The 26,487-nt window shown below is 39.4% G+C and overlaps 1 protein-coding gene across 3 annotated transcripts; it reads right to left on the reverse strand.

The window, feature by feature from the left end:
• Positions 1-2,616: 2,616 nt before the first annotated feature.
• On the reverse strand, positions 2,617-24,859 carry AFM (afamin). 3 transcript variants are annotated; one of them, XM_082728141.1, is made up of 15 exons: positions 24,708-24,859; positions 20,933-20,981; positions 20,280-20,412; positions 19,161-19,372; positions 18,204-18,336; positions 17,504-17,601; positions 16,594-16,723; positions 13,617-13,831; positions 9,891-10,023; positions 8,204-8,301; positions 7,049-7,181; positions 5,662-5,885; positions 4,683-4,815; positions 3,428-3,489; positions 2,617-2,770 (listed from the first exon to the last, which is right to left on the reverse strand). In XM_082728141.1, exons 1-14 carry the CDS (start codon positions 24,793-24,795, stop codon positions 3,454-3,456), a joined length of 1,815 nt encoding a protein of 604 aa, XP_082584267.1. In that variant the 5' UTR covers positions 24,796-24,859; the 3' UTR covers positions 2,617-2,770; positions 3,428-3,453. The 3 variants fall into 3 exon arrangements, with proteins under 3 accessions (XP_082584267.1, XP_082584268.1, XP_082584269.1); XM_082728142.1 differs by lacking the exons at positions 13,617-13,831; positions 16,594-16,723; XM_082728143.1 differs by lacking the exons at positions 9,891-10,023; positions 13,617-13,831.
• Between the last annotated feature and the right edge of the window lie 1,628 nt (positions 24,860-26,487).

Here is a 26,487-nt window from a genome sequence, read left to right on the forward strand (position 1 = left end):
CAGACCAGCGGACAAACAAGTAGTGAGGATTATTGAAGCCAAGGCAAGGGGACGGGTTTCCTGATAAGACTGGAAAGACAGCCCAGAACTTGTTCCCTACGAGAGTGAAATCGTTACCCTGACCTTTAAGATGAAAAATGGAAGGTACACAAGACACAGTGATGATGTTTAATGAATATTATTTCACCACAAACCAAATTCTTATCTGAGTCATAGAAACAGAGTTGGAAGGAACCTTAGAAAGACCAGGACTAGATTCCTGGATCCCACAGGAAACCTGGACAGGGACTGCTCATGACTGTGCAGTTCGATACTCATTGCTGTACCATGAGGCCCACCCCACTGAAAGTCATCGTTAATACTAGAAAATTCGTCTTGCACTGAATTCTGGTATGGTCTCGTCACTGGTCTGAGTTCTAAGCAATACAGAGTGATGTGCCCTCATTCCAAATCCTCTCTTCTGAGGCAAAATATAACTTTTTAATAAACCATTCCTCCCCTTCCTTTTCCCACATCAAGTTGGTGACATGCTTTTTAATAGTATGTTCTCTGGAATATCAGTAGAGAGTTGTAGGGTAAGTTCCTCTGTGATTATAGAGTCTTATAATTAGAGGCTATTAATAAGTATCTAGCATTTACCTGAGTGAGTGTGCACACTGAGGCCATGGAAAGGGAGGTATGAAGTCACTGGCAGTTCGTAAAAGACACTTGAAGAAAGGGTGCTGGGCACCTGGGTGGCACAGTCAGTTAAGCCTCTGCCTTCAGCTCAGGTCATGATCTCAGGGTCCTGAGACTGAGCCCCGCCTCGGGCTCCCTGCTCAGCGGGGACTCTGCCTCTCTCTCTCTCTCTGTGCGCGCTCTCTCGCTCTCTCTTGCTCTCTCTCAAGTAAATAAATAAAATCATTTTTTAAAGGTATTTATTGTCTCCCTGTACAATATGGGACTGATTTCATTTTAACCCAGCAGATTCCCGGGCTTCTGGTTTCGTATCTGTTGTGTCTAGCCCAGTACTGGACACATAGCTGAATCCACTAATAGGTACCAAACTGAATTACCTAACTGGGCGCTGATTCACTTCTGTTTGTTAAACTTACTATCCAATATCTAAGTGAAACGTTCTTCCTGTTCCCTCATTAGTAAATGGAAATGTTTGGCAAAATGGCAAAAGGACAAAATAACGTCCCAAAATAAACATCTATTATCTGCTAGCCGTGGCATTGAGTACTTTGTATAGTAATTCAATGCATTTCTCTAAAGCCTTTGTGAAGTGGAGATTATTCTCCCATGTTATACAAAGAAATAAATGTCTTGGATTATAGGGAACTTGTCAGAAGCCATACAGGAAGTTACCCGCAGCAGGAATTTGATGCCCCACCCCCACCAGTACTTCCCCTACAACTTCCGCTTAGATTGTAGTGCCTGTGTGCTCCCACAGCAGGGGACTTCTATCCCTATGACATCATATGTCATTGCTTGTTTACTATCCTTCTCCCTGCCATGGGGAACCATCTCTGATCACCTCATATTTGTATGTACAGTGTCTGACACACAGTAGGAGTCTAATAATAAGTATTTGTTGATGAAATAAAGGAAAATCCCAAAGACTACACCATAAATGCTGTGCTAAAAGAACTCTGTGACTATTCCCCTGCATTATCTCTTAAATGGTCATCATCTTCCATTCCAGATTTTGAAGCACTAAAAACTTTGGAAGTTTAGAAAACAGTCAGGATAATCGGGCCACAACCCCATGACCAACCTTCCTTTCCTGCTTCCTAGTTCCCTCAGCTCCCTCTCCTTAGAGATCACCGACAAGCACTTACATCTCCAATATTAACAGTGATCCCGGCTTGGAAGAGTAAGACAAAAGAGCCACTGTTGCTGATGCCTTAGGTGCTCCTCCCTGTCTGTGAATGACATCAACATCCACCCTAGGACATAGGGTGTACAGAGGTCAGAATACTGGTCTGGGATTAGAGGAGTCAAATGCAAACCCTGGTTCTGCCACTTGCCAGTTGTATGACATTGAACAGATGACTCTACAAACAGTTCCTGCTTGTAAAATGGGAATTAAAATGAGATCTACTTCAAGGGCACCTGGGCGGCATAGTCAGGTAAGTATCTGATTCCTGGTTTTGGTTCAGGCCATGATCTCGGGGTCATGAGATCAAGCCCCACATTGGGCTCTGTGCTCAGCGGAGTGTCTGCTTGAGGAGTCTCCCTCTCCCTCTCCCTCTGCCCCTCCCACCTGTGCTCACTCTCTCTCTCAAATAAATAAATAAATATTTTTAAGGTAAGGTATCTACTTCATACAGTTGTTAGGGTTCCATGCATTAAAAAGTACTTTGAATGATGTTTTGTACATTGAAAACATTCAGTGGCAGTGGGGGGTGCTGGGAGCAGGAGGGCTGCCTGGCCTTAGCTCCCCATGCCCTTTCCAGCAGCAGCAAGAACAGGCATCTCTGAGGAGTCGGCCCCCACCACTGCTGCTGCCCAGCCCCGCCTTCCCTGGAGCAGTGTACATCTGCCAAGGAGCTCACGATGCTGATGAGACAAATACATCCTGATTGACTGATTCTGTTATCAAGCTGACGCACGACATCAGTCTTTGAGACATAACTTTATGATGTTGTTTATTGCTCGCTTCAATAAAATGATTTCAGTAAAGGTTACAGAAGGATCTTTTCACCGCATTCTTCTCAGAAAACGAGACCCACCGCAGGAAAGATAGGAAGCAGGGAAGTCGGTGTTCCTCTCTTTTCCCCACAACCTGGAAGCAAAAATAGTATTTAATGCAACACACGAATGTGAAATCGTATAACTTGGGTGATGGGAAGTCGTGTATATAGAAAACTGTGAGTGGTAAGGATGTTGTGCTTCTCGTAGACCCAAACCTGGACTACTGTGGTGGTCTAGGCCTCTCTTCCCAGACGCTAAACACCATTTGTTCCTAAAGTTTGTGTACGTGTCTTACCTAAACTGCAGAGAAGAGAGCACCTTTTACACATCGCTTTGTGAAATCACAAACATCTCGCTTTTCGCTTAGGAACACACTGTTGTGGCAAGACTCTTAGGCCAGGTTACTGAGGCTTCTCTGCCCATCACCAGCCCTCTCCTCCCTGTCAATATTCACAGATTTTCATTGCTTTTCCACTCTGGTCCAGACCGTTGAGTGCGGAAGCAGAGAGGCAGAGGACTGGGTCCCTTTGGCTCCTCGGAAAGCTGCTTGAACATCAAGAGAAGTGCTGCCACGAAACAGGCCACGCAGAGTGGTAGAGACTGAGGGATGTGGGAGGACCGAGACGGGCGCGTGAGGTACGAGGCACATGGAATGAGCTAGAAACAGACACTGAAGCACCAGAAGGGAAAAGCCCGAGTGACCACACCAGCCACATGTGCATTTGGCACTTGACTCAGCGGGGATTACCTTTGTTGGGTTTTGCTTTGTGTTTCTCAAGCAGCCTGGCTTTTGGCCACCACCTTGGGCCCCTGGGAGGGGGAAAAAAAAGAAACAAAACACATAGAAGAATTTAAGACATGATTATTTAAATTTAGAGACACATATTGCCTTGAAATTTGGGAAGAAAAATTAAAGCAGTCCCATCTTGTAGAAGGGGAGGATTCAATGAACACCCTTTCTTCAAGTGCAGTTTATGAACTGCCGGGGACCTCATCCCTCCCTTTCCATGACCTCAATGTACATACACACTCTGGTCAATGCTAGATACTGATTAATAACCTTGAATTGCATTAAAAATATTTGTAAAAGCTAATAATTTGAACCACACACACACACACAATTCCCACTGACTAAGCACTCGCTTGGAAAAAGTAGAGGGCTATCCACCAGAATGAAGACTGGGTGGGAGTGTGCGTGTCTGTGACCAGGCAGGCAGGACACGAGGGGTCCGAGTTTGCGTGTGTGCACGCGCACTGTGAGTCTGGGGTAGAGTGGGAGTTGCTGGGAATGAAAAGGTGAGAAAGGGAGCTGGAAATCAGTGAAGAGCTACTTCCAAGCAGCCTCCCTCTGGGGCTGGCATCCACCCGTACCTGAGAACCCACCACAGGCTGGCAAGAGACACCCGTCCCTGGAGTAGAGCCCTCGGGGAGCGCGCCTCCTCTCTTCCCCCTCAAGGCGCGCAGCCCCCACCAACGCCTCACTTCACACACATGCATGTTCACCTGAGGGACGCTGCGGCAGGGCCCATGAAGGTGAGCCCGCCCCCCCCCCCCCGGAGAGATTTCGCAAACACCCTTCGTGCTCCCCCCTCTTTGGACCTGATTACTATTTCTTTTGCAAACCAGTCTGGCTATTCGTTTTATTAAACTAATGAGTGATTCAAAGAGAGTAAGAGAGTAAGGACCCAAGGTCTAATTCAAGGATAATGATCCCCATCCTCATTTAGAGGTGGTGAAGTACAGCTTGGTGTAAGCTATGTGATTAAGATGGCTGGAATCAGGACCTGGGTTCTACTGGCATCTTTTTCATACACCGTGCGGTTACCAAGGAGACAGTGCCGAGGTCCTTCCACAGGGACATCTGCCTGGAACATCAGGCTCACGGTGCTCCCAGAGGCCTCAGAGATATTGCAGGGAGGAAGCAGGGTCCTACTGAGAGTTCGGTTGTATTTTGTGTGACCAGGAATACTGGATGAATTTCAGGGGAAAAGAAACGGAACTACCTCTTCACGAAAGCAGGTTTCAGGGTCCTCAGCTTTGCAACATTTCGCCACTACGTCCGTGAAGTCTGAGAGCAACGGCCGCAGCACTGCTTCTGTAAGTTCAGGCCCTCGCTTCACTACATTAACAAGAAACCTGTGGCCCAGAGATGCCAGACAGAATTAATTCAAGACTCTTTCTTAAGCTCCTCTTCCCCAAAACGCTTGTCACAATTTCACATGTCTTAGGGAGCACTTGACTTAGAGGGGAGTATAAAAAGTTAAAATAGTCCACTTCGAAGGAGTCTCCAGAAGCTTTATGAACTGTTCAACTTGTGGGATGGATTTCACGTTAACACTCTTCAGAGGGTGAGGTCATTATCAACAAAAATGGTATAAAAAATGTGAACATAAATTACATCTTTCTTATGGGCAGTCCTGTGGGTTATGTGATTACTTTGGGTCTTTCTAGAAAATTCATTTTCAAAACAACCTCTATTCCCTTTTCCTCAGTAGCTGAATGCTGTTTCCACTGCACCTGATACAGATACTACCTAAATCCCCCCTTGAAGTCTTACTCTTTCGCATTTATAACATTGCCTGAGAAGACAAAAGTGAAATTCTTGTGCCTTTTAGGCCTCTCATTTTTTTCAAACAGTAAGCAAGATTCTCAGGGAAAATATCTATGATATTCCCTCAAGAAAGTCCAGCTCATTATGAACTTGCCTATGAGCCTTTTTGCTGGCGTCCCTCAGTCACCTTTCCAAATCACAATGTACTGGACACTCCATGCCTAGGGAAAGAAAAGACTAGCGAGGTATTGACTTTCCAGCAACAGTCATGAAAAGGCCCTGCTGTTTTTCTGGATAGGAGAGAGTGGGCAATTTGATGGAAGTAACAGGACTAGAACACCAATATCTGATGTATTACAGTATGCCTTCTCGTTAACACATGATGTGCCTTCAGGCTGAAGAAAAAGGTGAATGGAAGAGAATGTTTATACCTGTCCTTCTTCCTTTGGAGCTCCTCATTATGAGACTGACATAAGTCTGTATGAAAGACAAATAAATCCTGAGGCGTAGATGGAGGTCTATACGTTTTATCAGCTTCCAAGCCCTCAAAGCAGGGTCTTCTGAAGGCAAAGTTGGTTTTGCAACAGTGGTCCACATCTGGGTTGATGTTCCGATTTTCATTTAGTCCGCATAACTCTCCAAGAACTAAATCCATCTGTCCCAGTGAAAGTCGGAATTTAGATAAGAGTTTAAAACTTGAATAGAGTTTTGAAATATGGTGAGAAAAACCATTGGATTGTTGCTAGATGACTGTTATCTCAGAAAAACCCACGCACTTGTAAGCATGATACTACGTACAAAGTAGAAGCTTGCGTTACAACAAAATTTCAAGCCATTGTAATGCAAGTGCTATAGGTTAATTTCTCATTAGCACATATACAAATCTGTAATTATGAATCCTAGAGAGCTTCAAATCAGCCAACTGAAAGTGGCAGCCAACCACAGTGGCCCTTTGATTTATTCCTTTCCTAGGGTGTTCTAGGTTATCCTCCAAGATAATCTCCACCGCAGCCCTGAAGAGATACATCCAAGTTGTGATTGGGCAGAAGTATCAATTCTCTTACTGAGCAGGTGGGACAAGACTGAATTTGTAACATTAAAATTACAAAATTTCTTATATCATTCTGAAACTTTTGCGCTAACAATTTACAAATAACAAATTAGTAATAAGAAGTAAGAGGAGTGCCTGGGTGGTTCAGTCCCTTGAGGTTGAGCATCTGACTCTTGATTTTCTTTTAAAGATATTTACTTATTTATTTGACACAGATCACAAGTAGGCAGAGAGGCAGGCAGAGATAGAGGGGGAAGCAGGCTCCCTGCCGAACAGAGAACCCAACACGGGGCTCGATCCCAGGACCCTGGGATCATGACCTGAACTAAAGGCAAAGGCTTAACCCACTGAGCCACCCAGGTGCCCCCTGACTCTAGATTTTGACTCAGGTCGTGGCCTCTGGGTTTTGAGATCAAGCCATGCATCAGGCTCGATGCTCAGCCTGCTGCTCCCTCTCTTTCTGCTCCTTCCCTTGCTCTCTCACTCTCTCTCCTCATCTCTCTCTGCTCAAAAATTAAAATAATAATAATAATAATAATAATAAAGATGATTTGGAAAACCCCCAAGAAAATATTTAATACATTCTCCTTTGCTTTTTAGGACTGTGACGCAGTGAGGCCCTTAAAAAACTTTGACATTCCTGCTCAACAATGTTGAAAACCATGAAGAAAGGCATGTAACTGCCTAATTGCTATAGATCAATGAGTACAGTACAGCAGATGTCTTTTTTTTTTTAAGGAATAGTTAGGTACATGGGCCATGCTCACCAAATTGTCAACACAGGCAAACTCTTCACTCAGTGTGCAGCAGGTGGCCAGAGCTGTCACCATTTCCTTGCCAAGAAAGGTCAATTCTTCAGTGGAGAGCTGGGGAGCTATCTTTGTGAGTTTGATAAGGTAGCTGAAAGAACATTTGTCTGTTTGGTTCTAAACAAACACAGATACCCATTTTCCCTTGTCTAACTACTTGAAACCCTAACTCTTCAAGGCTAGGGACAACCAAGGTAAGGACAACGTGAACCTCGGCTTTCTTATAAAATAGCGGAGAACTGTCTCTTCACTCCCTATTTCCCCACACCCTGTCTCCTAGATTCTGCATTTTTTGGTTTCCTCCTAATTTCCTGGTAATCTCAGAATTTTCAAATTTGCTCCTCCTGTCTTACCTGGGAGCATAGGAACTCCTGGACTAGGATGTAAAATATCTTGGTTAGTATGTAAAATTCTGCTTGAAATCCCTTGCATAGTAAATAATATTTTAAAGGGAGAATTTAATTAATAGATCCATGTTGGAAAATGATAATCTAAGGTGAAGGAAATTTATATCTTTAATGGGCTGAGTTTGAGTTCTCAGCCAACAGCCAGATTGCAGAAACAGTTATTTTTTAAGCTCTGTTTTGTTTCAAAGATGTTTGGTTTAAACACACACTATATTACCCTGGTTATTCATTAAGAAAATCCAGAATAAACTGTGTATCACTCATGAATGCTCACAAGAGCACTAAAAACCAAATATTAACATGTTAAATAAAACCAAAATTATTTCTATAAGCTCAATAAGTTGGGTCTAAAATCTGGGCAAACCATCTTTTCCTTGGGAAATTGCAAAGACTTGAAGTTTGCTCTTTCCCCCACCTTCCTAAATGGGGCAGAATCCAGGGAGTCTGGCGAGGTATTGACAAAAGCAAGTCCAAGTGAAAACTAAAACATTAGAGAATCAATTTTCTGGAATCTTGTATTGCTTTTATTTCTAGCCTCATTCTATGACAGCTTGATGTACATTCTTGACTTTTGTGTTTTTATTCTTTCCCAGTTGATGGATTTGCCCATAACTAAAAGGCTGAGCTGATTTTTTGACACTTTGTGGCACTGTTTATCTTACTTATCCTCATCACAAGTGTTAACCAACTTGAACAAGCAACTTACTAGTATTTCAAGTCATCTTTCCCCAAATTCTGGAAATGCTCACATTCTCGCTGTACTATCTTGAGGCTTTTCTCAGTTGTTTCATTGAATTTGTATTCCTAAAAACAAGAACAATCATATTTATGAACATTTTCTCTAAAATTTAATCATAAGCTTCATGTCAACTTGTCAAATAGCTTTTATTTGTATAGTAGTTTGAAACTATCATATATATTGTTTACTAAATGGAGAGTAGTTTTCTTTATGAGTTAAGAATTTAAATCTTTTCGGGGCGCCTGGGTGGCTCAGTGGGTTAAGCCGCTGCCTTCGGCTCGGGTCATGATCTCAGGGTCTTGGGATCGAGTCCCACATCGGGCTCTCTGCTCGGCAGGGAGCCTGCTTCCCTCTCTTTCTCTCTCTGCCTGCCTCTCCATCTACTTGTGATTTCTCTCTGTCAAATAAATAAATAAAATCTTTAAAAAAAAAGAATTTAAACCTTTTCAACTATAAATGTAGAGATGGCTTTTATTAATTGAAACTCCAAATTTTTCATTATGATCCTGTACATTTTTTAGAGCTTTCCAGCTTGCAAAGTGTAACTCAAATCTTATGCTGACAATGATCACATCTGATAATCACTTTCATGAGGCCAGAGTGGTCTCTCATCTTTACATACAGGAAATCAGCCTTATGAAGTCAAATATCTTGCCTAGAATGACCCAGCTAGTCGATATTGCTACAGAACCTTTTAAATCATATTTATCTATATTTCATGTCTTCTTTTCCATCATTTAGAATTGGAACTTAAAACCCCCAATAATTGTCTTCAAATATTTGACAAACTCTATCTCCTCAGCATAAAATTGGATGTCTACTGAGCGGCAACCAGAAAGGAAACTACATACCAGTGAATGGGTGTGTACGACATACTGCACCTCCATATAAAAAGAGAATTTTCTAGCACTGTGATTCATTTAAGGGTCAGGAACAGATAGTGGTAGAGCTAGTCTGAAAGTCAAGTTCTCTTGCTTCATTGCTCAAATATGAATGGGTGTAAACTGACTTTTATGGTAAGTGGAAGCAATTTTTTAAATAAAGCAAAAGCAATACATATCAAAGGAATAAGAAACAAATCAGAAATGTCAAACAATTAATTTATCTAATACATTAGGAATGCTTATGAGTTGACACTAAAACACACTAAATTCAACAGGAAAATGGACAATGGGCATGACAACTTTTCACAAGAAATTTATAACTACAATAGCTAAAATCACATGGGAAAAACCTATGTTAATTATGGCTATTTCTCAGTGACAGTATCAAAGCTTTCATTTTTATCTTTATAACTTCTGATACTTTCCTAATCATCTTTGGCAATCATTTATTACTTTTACAATCATTAAAAAAAACTATATGGTTTAATAAAATGCAGAGTACATAAATAAGGATCTAAATGTAAAATATTGAATCAGAAGACTTCTTTTTGCATCAACACACAGAATTAGTAGTTCAAAACATTGTGCAGAAACCTAACACATTATCAGTCTTCCCAATGATCAGCCTGCACCGAATTTGAGTACATTCAAATGGGTCAATTACATTTCCTACTCCTTAGACTAGAGTAAAACTTTGATGTCAGTTATGAAGTGTTTGTTGTTAGGCTTTGGTTTGTCCTGTTCTGTGAGCCCAGAACGGTGGAACCTACTGCATGGCGGTAACAGTCGGGAGGGTTTTCTGTGCGGCAACACTCCTTCAGAAGATTCTCATACACCCCAGCAATTCTTAAAAGCTCCGGTACAGACAGTTCCAGATGTCTCCTTGAGTATTCATAAAGAAACCTGCGATGTGTACAAGGTTTCTTGCATTAGACCTTAGAGAAAGAACAAAATATCAAATCTTGCTATCTCTTAAGCTAGTCTGATATAACACTGAGTCTGCTTTCAAACGCTAATTTCCTCCTCCTGTTTGCTCAGGGAGTGATTTCAGAGGATATTTTGACTACAGGACATCATTTTACAAAGGTTCTCTTCTGTAGTATATTTTAAACCAACTGTGCCTTTACTTGAGAGGATAGAATGATGAGTTATTCTGAGTTAATTATTGGGAAGATTTATGTGTAAAACATCAGAAATAGTATATCATGCCACCAATACTTGAGAAAATACATAGCAGGTTTAATTTTCTTGGGAACTGCATTCAAACCTCCAACTTGAAATGGTGGAAATATAGCTTGCTCCCCACTCCAGGACCATCTTGGGGAGAGACTGGGAAGCAGTTCTGCCTGGAACTTCATCCCATCACTTCTCAAATATGGGAGTCACCACCCCTGGAGCTCCAAGTCATTGGCAGTGGTTTCCATGGCCTCAGTGAGAAGCTCCAAGGATACAGGCTGTGTGATTGGGGAGAAATGAGAAATCAAGTGGAAAGAGGCTAACACTTATTGAGCCCTTAGTAGGTGCTAGCACTGGATCGAGTTCTGGGGCATAAGAGATAAAGAAATGCTCCCTACCCTCTGAAAACACTTTTCTCTTTAACTGCACTTAGTCCTCAAGATCAGTACTAATTTTTAGCTCAAGAAAGGAAGTCTCAGACTGGGGAAGCACCTTGCTATTAATGGGAATATGTGAACCCAGGTCTAGTAGGATGCTTACTTCTTTCTTCTCTAAACCAAGCTGACTTTCTTTGCAGGAGAGGGGTATCTTCTCTACGCACCAAGCTGTGCTCTTTCAATTGCCTTCATAATAAAATCTTATGGGGGTTCCTGGGTGGCTCAGTTGGCTCAGCATCAGACTTTGGTGGGGATCCTTGTTCAGCAGAAAGTCTGTTACTCCCTCTCCCTCTGCCCCAAGCCCTGCTCACTCTCTTTCTCACTCTGTCTTTCTCTCAAATAAATAAATAAGATCTTTTTTTAAAAATCTTATTACCCATCCATTCAAAATAAGTTGTAATACCTCACAAAATTTCTCAATTCCAGGGAACTCTACATCCCTTTTTGGTTCGCAGGCTTTGATTCTCTGATTAATCTTGGTGTTTCTGACATTGTCTCTTCTACTTCCCCACCTGCCGTCTCAATCCTATTTGTGTGATATATTCCCAGACCCTAACACAACTGCATTTACCCTTCAGAGAATCAAGGGCTATTCTTAAAATCTGATATAAGCCATGGACCTTTCTACAGGAATAGAATAGAATTAAAAAAAAAAAACTGCCAACAAAAATTCCTAGAAGCGTACCCTAGCCTGGAAGTTCCATTGTGATTGTGTGTCAAGTGCACCATTATGATCTTGCGTCAAATGCTGCACCTGAAAACTCTGTCTCTGGCTCAGAATGCTCCGGGTTGCTCTGTGATTTCTCCTCAAACACTATGTTGTAACATGATGGTGATGATGATGATGACGATGGTGATGATGGTTTATAAAAAAATTGCTTCCATTCGGTGAGTACATGTGCCAGATAGAAGTGAGACATGCTACCTCTAACATTTTGTTCAGTTTGAGCTAATAACCCCAACAATAGGACACAGTGGCTGGGTTCTAAGAGCAAGAGTCTGGAGCCAGGCAGCTCGCGTCCGAATCCTGGCCCCACCACATATTATCGGTGTCACTTGGGAGCAAGTTACTTAACTTCTGCATTTCCATCCCCTTACCTGTAAAATGAGGACACTAAAAGCATCCCAACAACAGAGGGTTGTTTCAAAAATTAAATCGGTTAGTAGGTGAAAAGCATTTAACATTTGGTAAATTTTCCCTAATCTCCATCCTCCAGAGCTCCAGGTTCACATACAAAATTGTCTCATGATACTTGGGACCACATGGATGGAGCTGGAGGGTATTGTGTCAAATGAAATAAGTCAGACTGAGAAAGACAAATACCATATGATTCCACTCATAAGTGGAATCTAAAAAAAGAAAAAAAAGGACTACAAACAAATGAATAAACAAAAAGTGGAATAACTGATGGCTGTTGGAGTCGGGAGGGATGAGCAAAATAAGTGAAGGGGAGTGGGAGCTACAGGCTTCCAGTTATGGAATGAATCCGTCATGAGAATAAAAGGCACAGCACAGGGAACCTAGTGAACAGTATTGTAATAACGGTGTGCGGGATCTGAGGACAGCTACACTTGGTGACGAGCCTCGCATAATGTGTAAACTTGTCAAACCACTACGGTGTACACCTGAAACTAATGTAACATTGTGTGTCAACTATACTCAAGTAAACAGAAATTGTTTCACAGCCTTCCCAGTTGCTTACTTTCTGTGTACCTCAAAGTCAGTGTCATCAGATCCAAACATATTCTCTTTCCCACAAAACCTTCAACCCATACTTCCCATCTCATTGAATCTGAAAACTACTTACCCAACCACCTAAGCCCCAAACTGGGATTCATTCCAGATGAAGTTTCTAAAAGACAAAAGTGATTTTGTCCTTCCTTATTCTTCAGGGAAAGCCCTTCAGTGGCATCTTGTCACTTAGCATGCCTGCATGATCTGGCCGCATGTGTACCTTGCACTACCCTCCTCTCTCACTGCAAATACCCCACACAAAGTCACAAACTCACCAAGTGGTTTTATACTTCTATCCATGATCTCCCCCTTCTGTCTAGATTACCAAAATGTCTTTAAACACCTCTTCCCTATCAAGCCTTTCCAGGTTTCCCAGGTAGAACTGACCACTTCCTCCTCTGTCTTTACGTTACGGATTACACAGTGCTCTCAGAAATAAAAGGACGTGCCGTGCACTCATTTATTTATAAGTCTGTCTCTTCCCCCATAGCATTCCCTGTTGATGAAAGCTTACTGTGGATAAAAGCCCTGTCTAACCTCATATAGTGCCTGGATTAGGTTTCATTACCAATAAGCTTGGAATGAATGAATATTCTTATATGAATTTTATGTATGATGATTAACTTGTTCTAGTGACCCAACCAGGTCTCAAATCCTGTCCCTTTGGTTCCAAGTCCACTAGATTTCCTTGAACAGCTGTGGAGTGGCCTACCATGGCATTTCAGCCTACAAATTCCTAGACCAGACCTCCTCTGGTCAAATCCTTACTCAGCCAGCTTTTAGCTGTGACCCTTCAACAAGCGACTTAGCTGTTCTGTACCTTCATTTACTTATCTGAAACAATGGGGGAACTCACACTGGTGTCACGTGACTGTTGTGAGAACTCAAACAGATCATCCACATTGAGTATCGAGCCTATTGTCTGGCACATAGCAAGTACTCAAGAAATGTTAGCCATCCCAGGAATCACACAGTTGCATCTCCTTAAAATCAGGTGAAAATACCAGAGTCTATAACCATCATTTTTTAAAATTATGTGGTACCCAATGATTTGAATGGTTCCCCATTCCTTCCACCCAAATTAGCCAAAATAGGTCAAATCATAAGTTTCTGTTTGCCTTAGAAATTTCAGTATAGATTTATGTTACTCAGCCATGAAGATCGTTTGATTAGCATCTCGCTCTTCACACACATTTTCGCTTTCAGTAAATTTCGCTTCTCTTAGAGCTAAGTCCTCTGGTCTATTGTCTTTATTTGAGGCAATGATGCACTCGCCACGCTCTGGTATTTTCTTTTCGCAGCACTCTTTGATTTTGCTGGAGATGGAATCTTGTTTGGAGCAAATATGGCTCATAACCTTGCTCTGTATGACAGAAGAATGAAAAATTACTTTATTCTCATCATTCCTTCAGGGCTGGATTTTCCTTCATAATGAAATGATTGCATACACAACCAACTGTGAACCTCACATCTGGATTTGCATCAACACACAAAATTATTCATCAGATAATAGGAAAGCAGTATTTAAATTTTGTCTTAATGTAATACACATGAAGTTTTCACAGGAAGGCAAGTTTTATTGCTGAAGATTTTAAATGACATAATAATGAAAACAGACTCTCCTATAAATTCCCATTTTATTGTTAAACATTAATCTTTTAAATACTTCACTCCTAATACCCTGATATATTGGCATTTTAAATTCTGTGTTATTTCTTTCCTTTTAAATGAAGACCACCAAAGACATGTGACTAGAACATCTATAATCCTAGATGTCTTTTCTCATGCCCTGGAACTATATGGCCAAGTACATAGCAGAAACTCAATAAGTATTTCCTAAGTGAATAACTACTCATAAGTGAATGACAAACTGATTAACAAATGGACTATCAGAGCAACTACCAGATGGTGACTCTCAAACATAAGAAGCTATCCTACTCAGTTACCATTTCCCCATGGTTATTATTAATCTGAAGCTGTTCAAGTTGCGAAATGATATACAAAACAAAAACCCTTACTGTATCCTCTCTCTCGCTCTTCAGCCTAATTCTGACCTCCATGGCAAATGGTGGGAATTAGGGAGAAGGTGAAGTTTTCTTATTTACACATTAGTTGGATAATTTTTTAAAAGCTGATCTGCCCCCTCATCTCTTCTGCAAACTCCCTGGTATAAGTCTGCACATTTTCCTCCTTCCGGTTCCACTTTCACATGTACTATGTTGAGTTTCAGAAAACACTAAGCTATTCCAGGCCTCTCTGACTTCACCTAAGCTGGTCTGCCTCTTCTTCTGGTGAACACTGAGGATGAAAGATGGGATAAAGCTCTGGGTTGAAGCAAAAAACAGGATGTGGTGTGTTGCACCACGTTTCCAACAGACCAGATAGAACCAAGAAGACAATCCTTGCAAATAGATAAACATTTTACTGAAGGCCATCACTCTTCTGGGAAACACATCTCTCTAATGTCTGGAATTCACTTCTGTTTTGAACAAACTACAATTTAATAACTCTTATTTCTCCATGAGGGCATTATAAAGAGATATCAAGGTCATCATACGATCTCTTAGTTTCAGCTCTGAGCTTCACAGAAAAATCCTCCATTATATTCTAATTCAGTATATAACATTTAATATTATAAAACACACATTTCCATAGCCAAACAATACAAAAATACTGAGTGAGATTGTTTTTAGTTGAAGTCCGATTAAGGACAAAATAATCTTTGGGGACATCTGTTGTCCACTGCTTGAAATAAAATGTATATCTCTTCATATTCTAAAAATCAAATTAACATACAGATTTGCTGTGAATTTTAAAAAGTAAAACTAATTAAAAGTCACTAAGAAAAAGTCTCATTTCAACTAAGAAGGCAAGATTTTTCTCATTTCTGTTTAAAGATTTACTTATTTATTAATTTATTTAACAGCCGCAGGGAGAGAAAGAGAGGGAGAGAGAGAGAGCAGGAGGAGGGAAGAGAGAGAGGGAGATAAGCAGACTCCTTGCTGAGTGGGGAGCCTGGGGCAGGGCTTGATCCCAGGACTCCAAGGTTGTGACCTGAGCCGAAATTAAGAGTTGAAAGCTTAACTGACTGAGCCACCCAGGCACCCCAGAAGGTGAGATATTTTTAATGAAATTGTGTTACTTTTGTGTGCATGAACAACTTAAAGTAAGTCGATGATATATTTACCAGTATATGCCCTTAGAAAATCACTTTAAGGAATAATGTCAGAGTTATTTTAAATTAACATCTCCACTTACTTGACAGGACTGCTCTGAAATTGCTTGAGGAAACTCAGAGAAAGCAGTTCTTAAAAATATGATGGTAAAAACTGTTCTCTGAGTTTTACTACTTAATGCTGAATATCTCTAAAAGAAGATGTGCAATAGTAAAGAAAACTTCAATCTGCCTTAAGTGATTCTTAATTCCTAAAGTTTTTTTTTTAAAGATTTTATTTATTTATTTGACAGAGAGAAATCACAAGTAGGCAGAGAGGCAGGCAGAGAGAGAGGAAGGGAAGCAGGCTCCCTGCTGAGCAGAGAGCCCGATGCGGGACTCGATCCCAGGACCCTGAGATCATGACCTGAGCCGAAGGCAGTGGCTTAACCCACTGAGCCACCCAGGCGCCCCTTCCTAAAGTTTTATGGCAAGTACATTTAGCCGTGTAAAATAAAATCTGTTGAGCAATCTCACAATAATCCCATGTAGAAAAAACCCTCAAAGTTTTATTTGAGCTTGTTTGTTAATATTTTATTTTTTATTTTATTTATTTTATGTTATCATTTAACAATGTATTAACATTCTTTCTTAAGATGTATTTATTTATTTGAGACAGAAAGCAGGGGAAAGGGGCAGTGGAAGAGGGAAAGAGCGACTCCTCAAGCAGAACCCTGCTGATCAGGAAGCCCAAAGCTGGATGGCAGAAGGTAAGGGGGGGTAAATCCCTGGACCCTGAGACCATGATCTGAGCCTCTGAACTGACTGAGCCACCCAAGCATCCCTTATGAGCATTCTTGTTTTGTGTGGTAAATGAAGTAGCCACATATCAGGGCAACTTCAGAATTTAAAAAAAAAAAAAAATGGCTCCCCCAAATCACCATCTGCACTTGGCTCCAGAAAATATTTACCCTGGCACGGATACACTGTACGGCATCCCCTTCACAGCATCCATGGTAGTTGGAAGAAACATCTTCTAGGAGGGAGATAAGTTCCTTAAATTCAATCTTGGGAAACTTTTGACTAAGTATAGCAACATTTCTGGAAAAAGAATTGACAAACCACTAAAACAACTCGAACAGCAAGTAAGGGAAGGGGGACTTCTTTGCTGGTAAAATATGAACAGCTGCAGTGAGAATTGGAACCCTTGTTTTATTCACAGATATCTGTACCAAAGAGCTGTTCATGTGTGGCACAGCCTGCAGGATCACTCAGCAACTCTGAGGCTGATATTTTGAGTCCTAGACCAAGAGCAGGATAAAAAGTCCTGAGATATATATTTGCCTCCATAATTTCTTAGAGCAAAACACACTTGTCAGGATCACAGCTTCCTGCTGTGAGCCCATGGCAGAGATAGATAACCCATCCCAGAACTCTTTCCTGTTGATCTATTTGAGATCCCGGAGTTTTTCTCAAAGCATTGCAATTATAGCACCATTACTAATTGGTCAAGATGAGCACTGGAGATAAAATGTATCCTTTTAAAGTTGTCTCCGAGTCATTAAAGTCAAAGACTGGGGGTACATCCCATCGAAAGCACTTGGAGATTTTAAAACCCTCGTTGGGAACTCCCAGACCAATTCAGATTCCCAATGAATCAAAGAATATCTCAGAAGTGACCCTCTTTCTCCCTAGAGTCTCTCCACCTCCCAGGTCTTCCCTCATTGGGATCTAATGTCCTGGTTCTAGGTCACCCATGTGGACCGAGAATTCCCTCAACACCCGTGGAAAAGAATAAAAATGAAAATCATCCACAATTGTACAAAAATGGGACACAGAGGAGAAAATATAAGCAAAGACAAGATTCATATTAAAACTCACATCAATCCTAAAACTTGTGGTCCAAACTTCATAAATGCCCCACAAACATTTTTTTGAAAAGAAGATGATGCTTTTAAGTATTGTATGACAGGTTCTGCCTGAAGGAGAAAAAGAAAAATCCATTAAAGCAAAACCAAAATCCCACTATTCTCTTATTTCTTAACTATATCTTCACCAAATTTTCAAAGTTAGCTCAGAAACAGAAAAATCTATGGAATTTTTATCCTAATACATTTATATATCAAAAGACACGTGCATTTGTGGCACATTATAAAGTGAGGCCTGCCTTCCTGATGACTGAATTATGCTCGGTAGGAAGGTAAGTGATACAGTGTGCTGTGAGTTTGTCCGTCTCTAATGGGATGATTAAATTTTATGGATGGCCAAAAGAGTTTGTCCAGAATAAAAGATAAATGTCATTTTTAGCCGAGATATTCACTCACTAGGGCTCTCTTCCAATTTACAAGGAAGACAATGCTAGAAGAAAAACCCTGGAAATAGGCGATTGTCTTTCAAGGGTTTCAATTATTAAGAAATTCAGACCAGCAGCAGGTGGACAAAGGGTTGACAACACCTGTGAATGTGGCAAGAAAATGGCTGATAAATGGCAAACCTCCCTTTGCTATAATTTGAGTTTAACTAAGGACCCACAGTGTGGGGTGACTCCTCGTCGTCTTAATGAAATAAATGCAAGACTCACGTTTATCCGAAAGCAATTAGCTTTGTCTTGTTCTTCACAACAAGTTTTAGTCATCTCCTCAAAACGGGCAGCAACAGTGAGAAGCGTAGGAGCGAAAACAAAGGGGCTCCTTCTGGAAACTTCATAGACGTAACTAGAAAAGAAGAAAGAGGGAAGGAGTGTTTTAAAGCAGGAAAGACATTTTTTTAAAAATGGTAGACAAGGAGTGGGAAGCAAAGGGAAGGGAATGGACAGACGGGAAAAGACGAGAAGATCGAGTTAAAAAACCGAAAGAGGAAGGACTTCCATATAAGGAGGAAGAGGAAGCCTTCAATATAAGGCAGCATTATCCACTCGCTAGTAAAAGTTTTGCCAGTTAAGTTGCCAACCCCCAAATCAGAGTGATGATTACAGTTTCCATCCGGAACACTGAACTAGGGCCGCGACCATACAGTCTGGAGCTTTCCCTACCACATTCAAAGAATAGCTACCTGTGCACATGCCATCTGAGATTCGGGGACTTGATTGACTTAATGTTCAAATCCACTTGTAATTTAAGTTTCAGTGAGCACACCAGCTTTCCAGAAAAAGTCTCTGCTTCTGTAATTACTGCACCATTCCAAACAGATTCTTTATAGACTCCCATTGATTTAATGTTTACCGTCAGTAAAAGTTGTACCTTCCCTTTGGGAAAAGTAGATCATTTCCTCCAGGAACAATCTGGCACCATGCACACACTCTGTTCTAGGGCTTACCGCATTCGAAAAATATGCATCTTTATTGAAAGGAACTGGAAAGTAGATTTCATATCTTATTCATGTTTATATCCTCAACACTGAACACAGAATGTGACCCACAATGCACACTGAATGAATTAATCCATCAATGAAACTAGCTATGTTCCTTTGGAAGAGATACTGGACTCGGCCTAAGAATAATTTTTCAGTTAGGCAATTCTACTGCTAAAAGAAAACTTACTTGTTTAGAAAAGATTCTCTGTTATTTTTATAAGTCTGGCATTTCTCTTCAGGATCCAGGGTAGGGAGAGGAGGCAGAAATCCTACATCAGCTTTCTTATTATGGAAGAAACAAAGTTTTCTTTCCAAGTCAACCTTACTGCAGCAGTGTGAAAAATTATGTTTTTGTGGCAGTCCCTCCAGAGCACATATATTTTCCAATAAAACATCATTCTGGACAATGGAAAAGTAAAAGACATCTTTTATTCATTGTAAAGTTTTTCAGCCTTCTTGGATGACACAGTGACTACAATGAGTGATGAGTGTCACCCTTCAGGAGAGAGATTCCAATTTCCCCAGTATTACCAATAAAGCATTGTTACCCACACCTGTGACAACCATCCCACCCTTTGGGGAACTTTTTCTACCCCATCCTGGCTCCCTTTAATCTCTTACCCCTCCTTTGCTACCTACATTTCTCTTATATGACAGCTTTTTCCCTTTTCTCTCAAGGTGAGAAGGTCAGAGTGTGACTGTGTTGGTAAAGTATTAGCAGTAGTGTTTCGTAATAGTCTTCTAGAAATGCAGATAGTGGGGTACCTGGAGGGCTCAGTCCATGAAGCATCTGCTTTTGGTTCAGGTCATGAACCCAGAGTTCCAGGATCTAGCCCCATGTTGGGCTCCCTGCTCAGCTAAGAGTCTACTTCTTCCTCTACCCACTCCCGCTCTCCCTCTCTCTCTCAAATAAATAAATAAAATCTTTTAAAAAAAATTAAAATGCAGATGGTGACTCTATTTGGTAGTGGCCCAGAAAAGGGGATGTGATCTTTGAGACAGGCAGCTAAGCAGGACACCTCTGTACCTCTGTGCACGTTGTCAGGCTATTGGCTGCCTCCCTGCCTGTACACCCATGGCGTGGACTGCAACCTCATAGTCAGTTCCTCCTGTGCACCATGGTACAGAATTGCATCTCTCCAAGGAAAGTGTCTTATCTTAAATCCCAAAGCCAGGCAAAAAAAAAAAAAAAAAAAAAAAAAAAAGTGGGGGCATAGAGCATCTCTTTCTTTCAATATTTCAATCCAAAAATTCTCTGTGTAACAAATAAGCTTATTTGTTTAAAAAATGCAAACAATTTACTTACAGCTGATTTGGAACACATTAGGAGAGTCCTGTCACCCAAGCATTTATCTCGATATTCCTTCATGGTGTTTACCAACACTTCTACTTCTTCAAAGGAGGCCTCCTGAATATGTTGAGCGAATACGATGATAGCTCTACAAGAGTCCACACAGAGTACACAATGACCACCTGTAGAATTTCCACTTCGGTCCAACAAAAACTCATAGAAACATTCACTTGCTGACCAGACTCAGGAAATTATCAAAGTGTGAGGGCTACAAATTTTACAGTTTCTTGACAATTTAGATGCCTCATCTGAATTTTATGAGTGATACTGTATTTACTTTTTTTTCTATTTATTTATTTTTTAAATTTATTTTTTTATTTATTTTCAACATAACAGTATTCGTTATTTTTGCACCACACCCAGTGCTCCATGCAATCCGTGCCCTCTATAATACCCACCACCTGGTACCCTGACCTCCCACCCCCCACCCCTTCAAAACCCTCAGATTGTTTTTCAGAGTCCATAGTCTCTCATGGTTCACCTCCCCTTCCAGTAAATACAGCTATTCTTTAATGGAATTACTTTTGAGAAGCATTAACATTTCTGGAATATATCAGAGAAGATCATGTAAACACTATCATCATCAGAAATAGTTTAAGGAAACTCACATATATCCAACATTCTCCTCTATAAATTTCTGGGTGATACTGACATCATCTGAAAAGCAAAGATATATAGGTTATTATGTATCCTGGTATTTGAGGATTTTCCCACCAAATAACCATACGTGATGTCTACATTTACAAAGTATAAAATAGAAAACTAACTGTAGAAAGTAATTTGGCATACTTAGCAAGGAGAGAAGTCCTATGAACCAAATTTGAGATCTTAATCATAGCTTACTATGTACTCAAGAGATATTCATTAAGTTGAGTTGGCTTGAATTAGTCTCAAACAGGCCAGACTCCAGATTTGTCATTGATGGCTCCCCAGTAAAAATGTCAAGTCCAAGCACCATTTTCATACTAAGTACTTATCATGTATGACTAGGAAAGAAGTATGAAGATTAACCGAGACGTGATGCACTGTTACTACAGGGTCCAACAAGAGATGCCATCATGTGCTAGTAGTCAGTATCGTTTATAGCGTTAGTTAGACACAGATATCTAGATAATCTCTGGTCTAAGCTAAAATCACTGATTCTCTGCCAAGGAGCATATATTAATCAAAGCACACTTATATTTGTCCACATAGACTACTTTTATGGAGTCTCTACTTTTGCAAGGTTTTGTGCTAGACAATATGAGGCAATCAGTGATAATTAAGACATCTTCTAAATATTCTCATAGTGCAAGATACTTGTGAACATGACTATAATTAAATTTAGAATGTACATGACATTCTGAAGAAATATGGGTAAGTTTATGACAGGTATGCTTTATGATGCTTGGATGAGAAACCAGAAAAGGATTATAGCAAGAGTAACATAGGAGTTGAGACTGAAAAAATGTACAAGATTTCAGCCAGTAGAGAAATAAGGAGGTTCATCTCTGTGTGGAGAGAATAATGTGAGAGAAATTACAAAGGTAAGAAATCTTGGGATGTATTTAGAGAAAGTCAATTAATCCACTTTCATGAGAGAGTGGGTCATAAAGAAGAGTGGAAACTAGGATAGAAGAAGCTTGGATCCATATTTTGGGGGTCTTTCATATAAAGCCCAGGAGTTTGGGCTTCAATTAGAAGCTATGAAGAGCCACTGAAAATGTTTATATATAATATTAATATGGTTATTTCTTTTTTTAATTGAAAATCATTAACATACAGTGTTATATTAGTTTCAGGCGATTGAAATTGAATTGAATTGAAATTGATTTGACAATTCTATATGTTACTGTGCTCACCACAATAAATAGAGTCACCATCAGTCACCCATACAGCATTATTACCATATTATTGACTATATTCTTATGTTGTGCTTTTCATCTCCATGACTTATTTATTTTATGACTGAAGTTTGTACCTCTTAATCCCTTTTATTTATTTCACTCATTCCTTCACCCACATCTCTTTGGCAACCACCAGTTTGTTCTCTGTATTTATGAATCTGGGTTTTTTGTTTGTTTATTTTTGTATTTTACATTCTACATTAAAGTGAAATCATATGGGGTTTGTCTTTCTCAGTCGGACTAATTTCACATAGCAAAATACCCTCAAGGTCCATCCATGTTATCACAAATGGCAAGATCTCATTATTTTTCATGGCTGAGTAATTCTCCGTGAATAAACACCACATCTTTATGCATTCCTCTATTGATGGATACGTGAGTTGCTTTTATATTTTGGCCATTGCAAATAATGTTGCAATAAATATAGGGATACATATATCTCTTCAAATTAGTATTTCATTTTCCTTGGGTAAATACCCAGTAGTGGCATTACTGGATCATATAGTATTTTAAATTTTTCAAGGAACCTCCATACACTGTTTTCCACAGTGACTGTGCCAATTTATATACCCACTGATAATGTATCAGTGTTCATTTTTATCCATATCCTCGCCAACACTTACTATTTCTTATCTAATTCATATGCAACCACGAAAGACCCTGAATAGCCAAAGCAATCTTGATAAAGAAGAACTGGACATATCACAAACCAGATTTCAAGATATACTACAAAGTTGTGGTAATCAAAATAGTGTGGTACTGGCACAAAACAGACATACAGATCAATGGAACAGAATTGAAAGCCCAAAAATAAACCCACATTTATATGGTCACATATAATACGTGACAAAGAAGGCAATAATATACAATAGGGAAAAGAAAGTCTCTTCAATAAATGGTGTTGGGAAAACTGGACACTACATACAAAAGAATGAAACTGGACCTCTTTCTAACATCACACACAAAAGTAAACTCAAATGGAATAAAGACCCAAGCTATAAAATCCCTAGAAGAAAACATAGGCAGTAATCTCTCTGACATCAGTCTTAGTAACATTTTTCTAGCTATATCTCTGAAGGCAATGGAAGCAAAAACAAAAATTAACTATTGAGACTATATCAAAATAATAACTTTTATACAGAGAAGTAAACCATGAACAAGATTAAAAGGCAGCCTACTGAACGGGAGAAGCTACTTGCAAATGACGTATTCAGTAAGGAGTTAATATCCAAAATACATAAAGAGCTTATACAACTCAATACCATAAAACTCCCTTGCAGTCCAAGTAAAAAAATGGGCAGTGAATCTGCATAGACATTTTTCCAAAGAAGACATACAGATGGCAACAGATGCATGAAAAGATTTCCAACATCATTAGTCATCAGGGAAACACAAATCAAAAACACAAGGAGGGATCACCTAATATGATTATTTCTATATGCTAAGAAATACTGGCCAGGTAGTGGTATATCTAATATGCAGTGAATTAGAACTAGATACAGTGCCTGGCAAAGAGAAAGTGACAAGAACTATTTGCCAAATAGATGGGTGAGAGAATGAATGGTTGGATAGGGAAAAAAAGCCCATTAGGGGACTTTTGCAATTGTTTTCTTAAGAAATCAGCAAGACACAAATTTTGTTAGGAGTAATGGAAATGTAAAAGAAAGCATAGCTAAAAAATATATTGAAGAGACAAAAATCTACAGGGTTTTTGAAGAAGTCATTACAAGGGGCAAAGAAGAAGAATTCAAAAATGACCATTCTTTCAGCCCTGTGACTGGTCTCACTAGCAGGCACTGTGGGGTATGAAATTAAGTCAGACACAGATCACATCTTCAGGGCACTGAGATGCTTATGGAACTTTTGTGCAAGTTACCAAAAAGTCCTTTATTCATGCCAGAGCAATTACAAAAGGACACCTCCTCTACACAACCGAAGTTCAAAATATTCTTCCTTTGGGAAGAAAACATATATAATTTTTCTTCCCTAGGCTGACACTGTCTTGGCCAGATTTATCAGTATGTACAAACTTCAGAATATCTATAAAATATATAAATATTTTGATATTTATATGTAATATAAAAGGGTCTTGCATAGGTTTTTACCACCTAGTTGGAAGACACGTTGGACAACCAAAGAATATAGAACAATCCCAACTCATATCTTGTGTCCCATTGTTAACATACACTAAATACATTTGTAAGAAATACTAGTATTCTCAAATCCAAATTATATATCCCAGCAACACTTTCTATACTGCCATAAAGCTGGTGACCATGTGCTGGGTGGGATAACCACTATCTCTGTCCATAGATCGGTAACATGACCATGAAAATACAAAATTTGGAAAGGTTAGTTCAGGATATGTGACCAGTATATATTAGCTCATGAGAGTGGGGGGAAAGTGAAAAATTAAATGGAAATAAAGCAAGGTTAAAAAATAAGAAATTACCCCAACCTAGACATTCCTTAACTAATACACAAGTAAATTTCTTACCTACATCTTGAGGCTGTGTGGGTAGGGTTAGGGATTCAGGCACAAAGAACAGGAAAATAACAAAACCTGTAAGTTTTAACTGTTTCATTTTTTTTTTAGAAATCACATTCACAAAAGAAAGTAATGTAACTGAGGAAGATCAAGTTTTTATATTATTCTTTGACACTATTAGTAAAAAAGTAACCTGTTTAACCTATTTCTCATATACCTCACGTTGGATTTTTATTTGATCATCTGCAGATTTTTTTTGCTAATTATTAACTAAGAAAAAAATTATCTCTGTGTTTTACTGGAAAAATCTATTGAGCTAGAAAAAAAGTCCACAGGTTAAGTATGCACAATACCTAATCAAATAGACAACCCCACCAAAAAAAAAATTTTAAAACTTTGCAAATACTAAAGTAAAAGGGACTAGAACAAATAATTCACCAAAGAGAAAGCACAACTAGAAAGATGCTAGGTTTCATTAGAAATCAAATCAAAAGAAGTTAAATTTTAAAAAGTATAATTTTTATATACCTGATAGAAAAAAGAAAATAATTAAGATATCTAATTCTAGAAAATGTATAGTAAAACAAGTCTCATATAATCAAAGCTTTTGGAAAAGCAGATTATCATAAGGACCAATAGTCTTGAAAATATTCATATTATTTGAGCCAATCATTCAAATTCTGAAAATCTACACTAAGAATACAATCCTAAGTATGGAAATATTTGTAAGTACGCCTAGTAAAAGGACATGAGAACAGTAGTAACCAAGTAGTAAGGAGCATACTTTGTGTCCACATTTTGGGTTCTAAACACAGTTCTCTAAGGATACTGAGCTTCTCAGAAAAATAAATAATTCCAGAGCTGGGACATGAAAAATAGAAGATGAGCTGAGAACATGGTGCCAGAAACTAAGGAAGTACTCAAAAATTGATGGGGTCATATGCCAGAAAGTTAAAAGCCAATGGGACAATTTGACATCATAAATAATGACAAGAGTACATTATAACTCATTATGTTTTTGAAAAAGTTTTTTAAGAGTTTTTGGATCTATATCCATCCAAAATTAAAACAAAAGTAGGGAAAGGAAAAAGCTCTTCTCTACAGAAGAATGCCAACTAATAAATGTAGCTAGAAACAAAGCATCATAGTTCATAACACCATCGTGTACAGTCAGCAGTGATATAGGTATGCTGGGGGTTGCTATTAGTCTTTGTAACTAACAAATATAAAGAATGTTAATAACAGAGGAAATATTTGCTACATAATATTTGGAGAAAGAGTAGAAACTAAAATTGTTTATGTTATGTGTAGACGGTGGTAATGTGAATGGACCTATTACACCAAAAGAAAGGGAGAGAGAGAGGAGACTGGAGAGAGAGAGAAGACAGAGTGTGTTATGGGCAATCAAGAGAGAAAGATACAACCGTTTCAAATAGTATCTGTACACTAGGATAATTCCAAATAGATCAGACATCCAAATGTAAAAAGGAAGAGCAAGCAAACATAAAAGTACTGGAAGAAACACAAATGAAGTAGAAACATTTTTTCTATGATGCGAAATCCAGAAACAGTAATGAGTTCAACTACATAAAAAGAAATTTCAAGATTTTACATGGAAAAATGCTGTAGGCAAAGTCAAGGCAGAGGAAAGACCAACAAATGATGGCTGCGATCTCTCATACCAGGAGCTCTGGAAATTGGAGGAGGCGAGAAGAAAGACCAACAATCTGATAGAAAAGTAGTAAAATGATCTGAGCAAATAATACACAAGAAGAAAAAAAAACTAAAG

The sequence above is a fragment of the Mustela nivalis genome, assembly GCF_964662115.1.
Source record: "Mustela nivalis genome assembly, chromosome: 4".
NCBI classification, from domain to species: Eukaryota; Metazoa; Chordata; class Mammalia; order Carnivora; family Mustelidae; genus Mustela; species Mustela nivalis.

Excerpts from the sequence above, each read along its gene's own strand:
- AFM (XM_082728141.1), bottom strand. The coding sequence starts at position 24,795 with ATGAAACAGTTAAAACTTACAGGTTTTGTTATTTTCCTGTTCTTTGTG. Across the intron at positions 19,373-20,279 it reads TAATGTGTTCCAAATCAGCT|AATGATGTTTTATTGGAAAA; the intron begins GTAAGTAAATTG and ends TCCATTGTCCAG. Across the intron at positions 3,490-4,682 it reads AAACCTGCTTTCGTGAAGAG|GGGCCCAAGGTGGTGGCCAA; the intron begins GTAGTTCCGTTT and ends TCCCCCTCCCAG.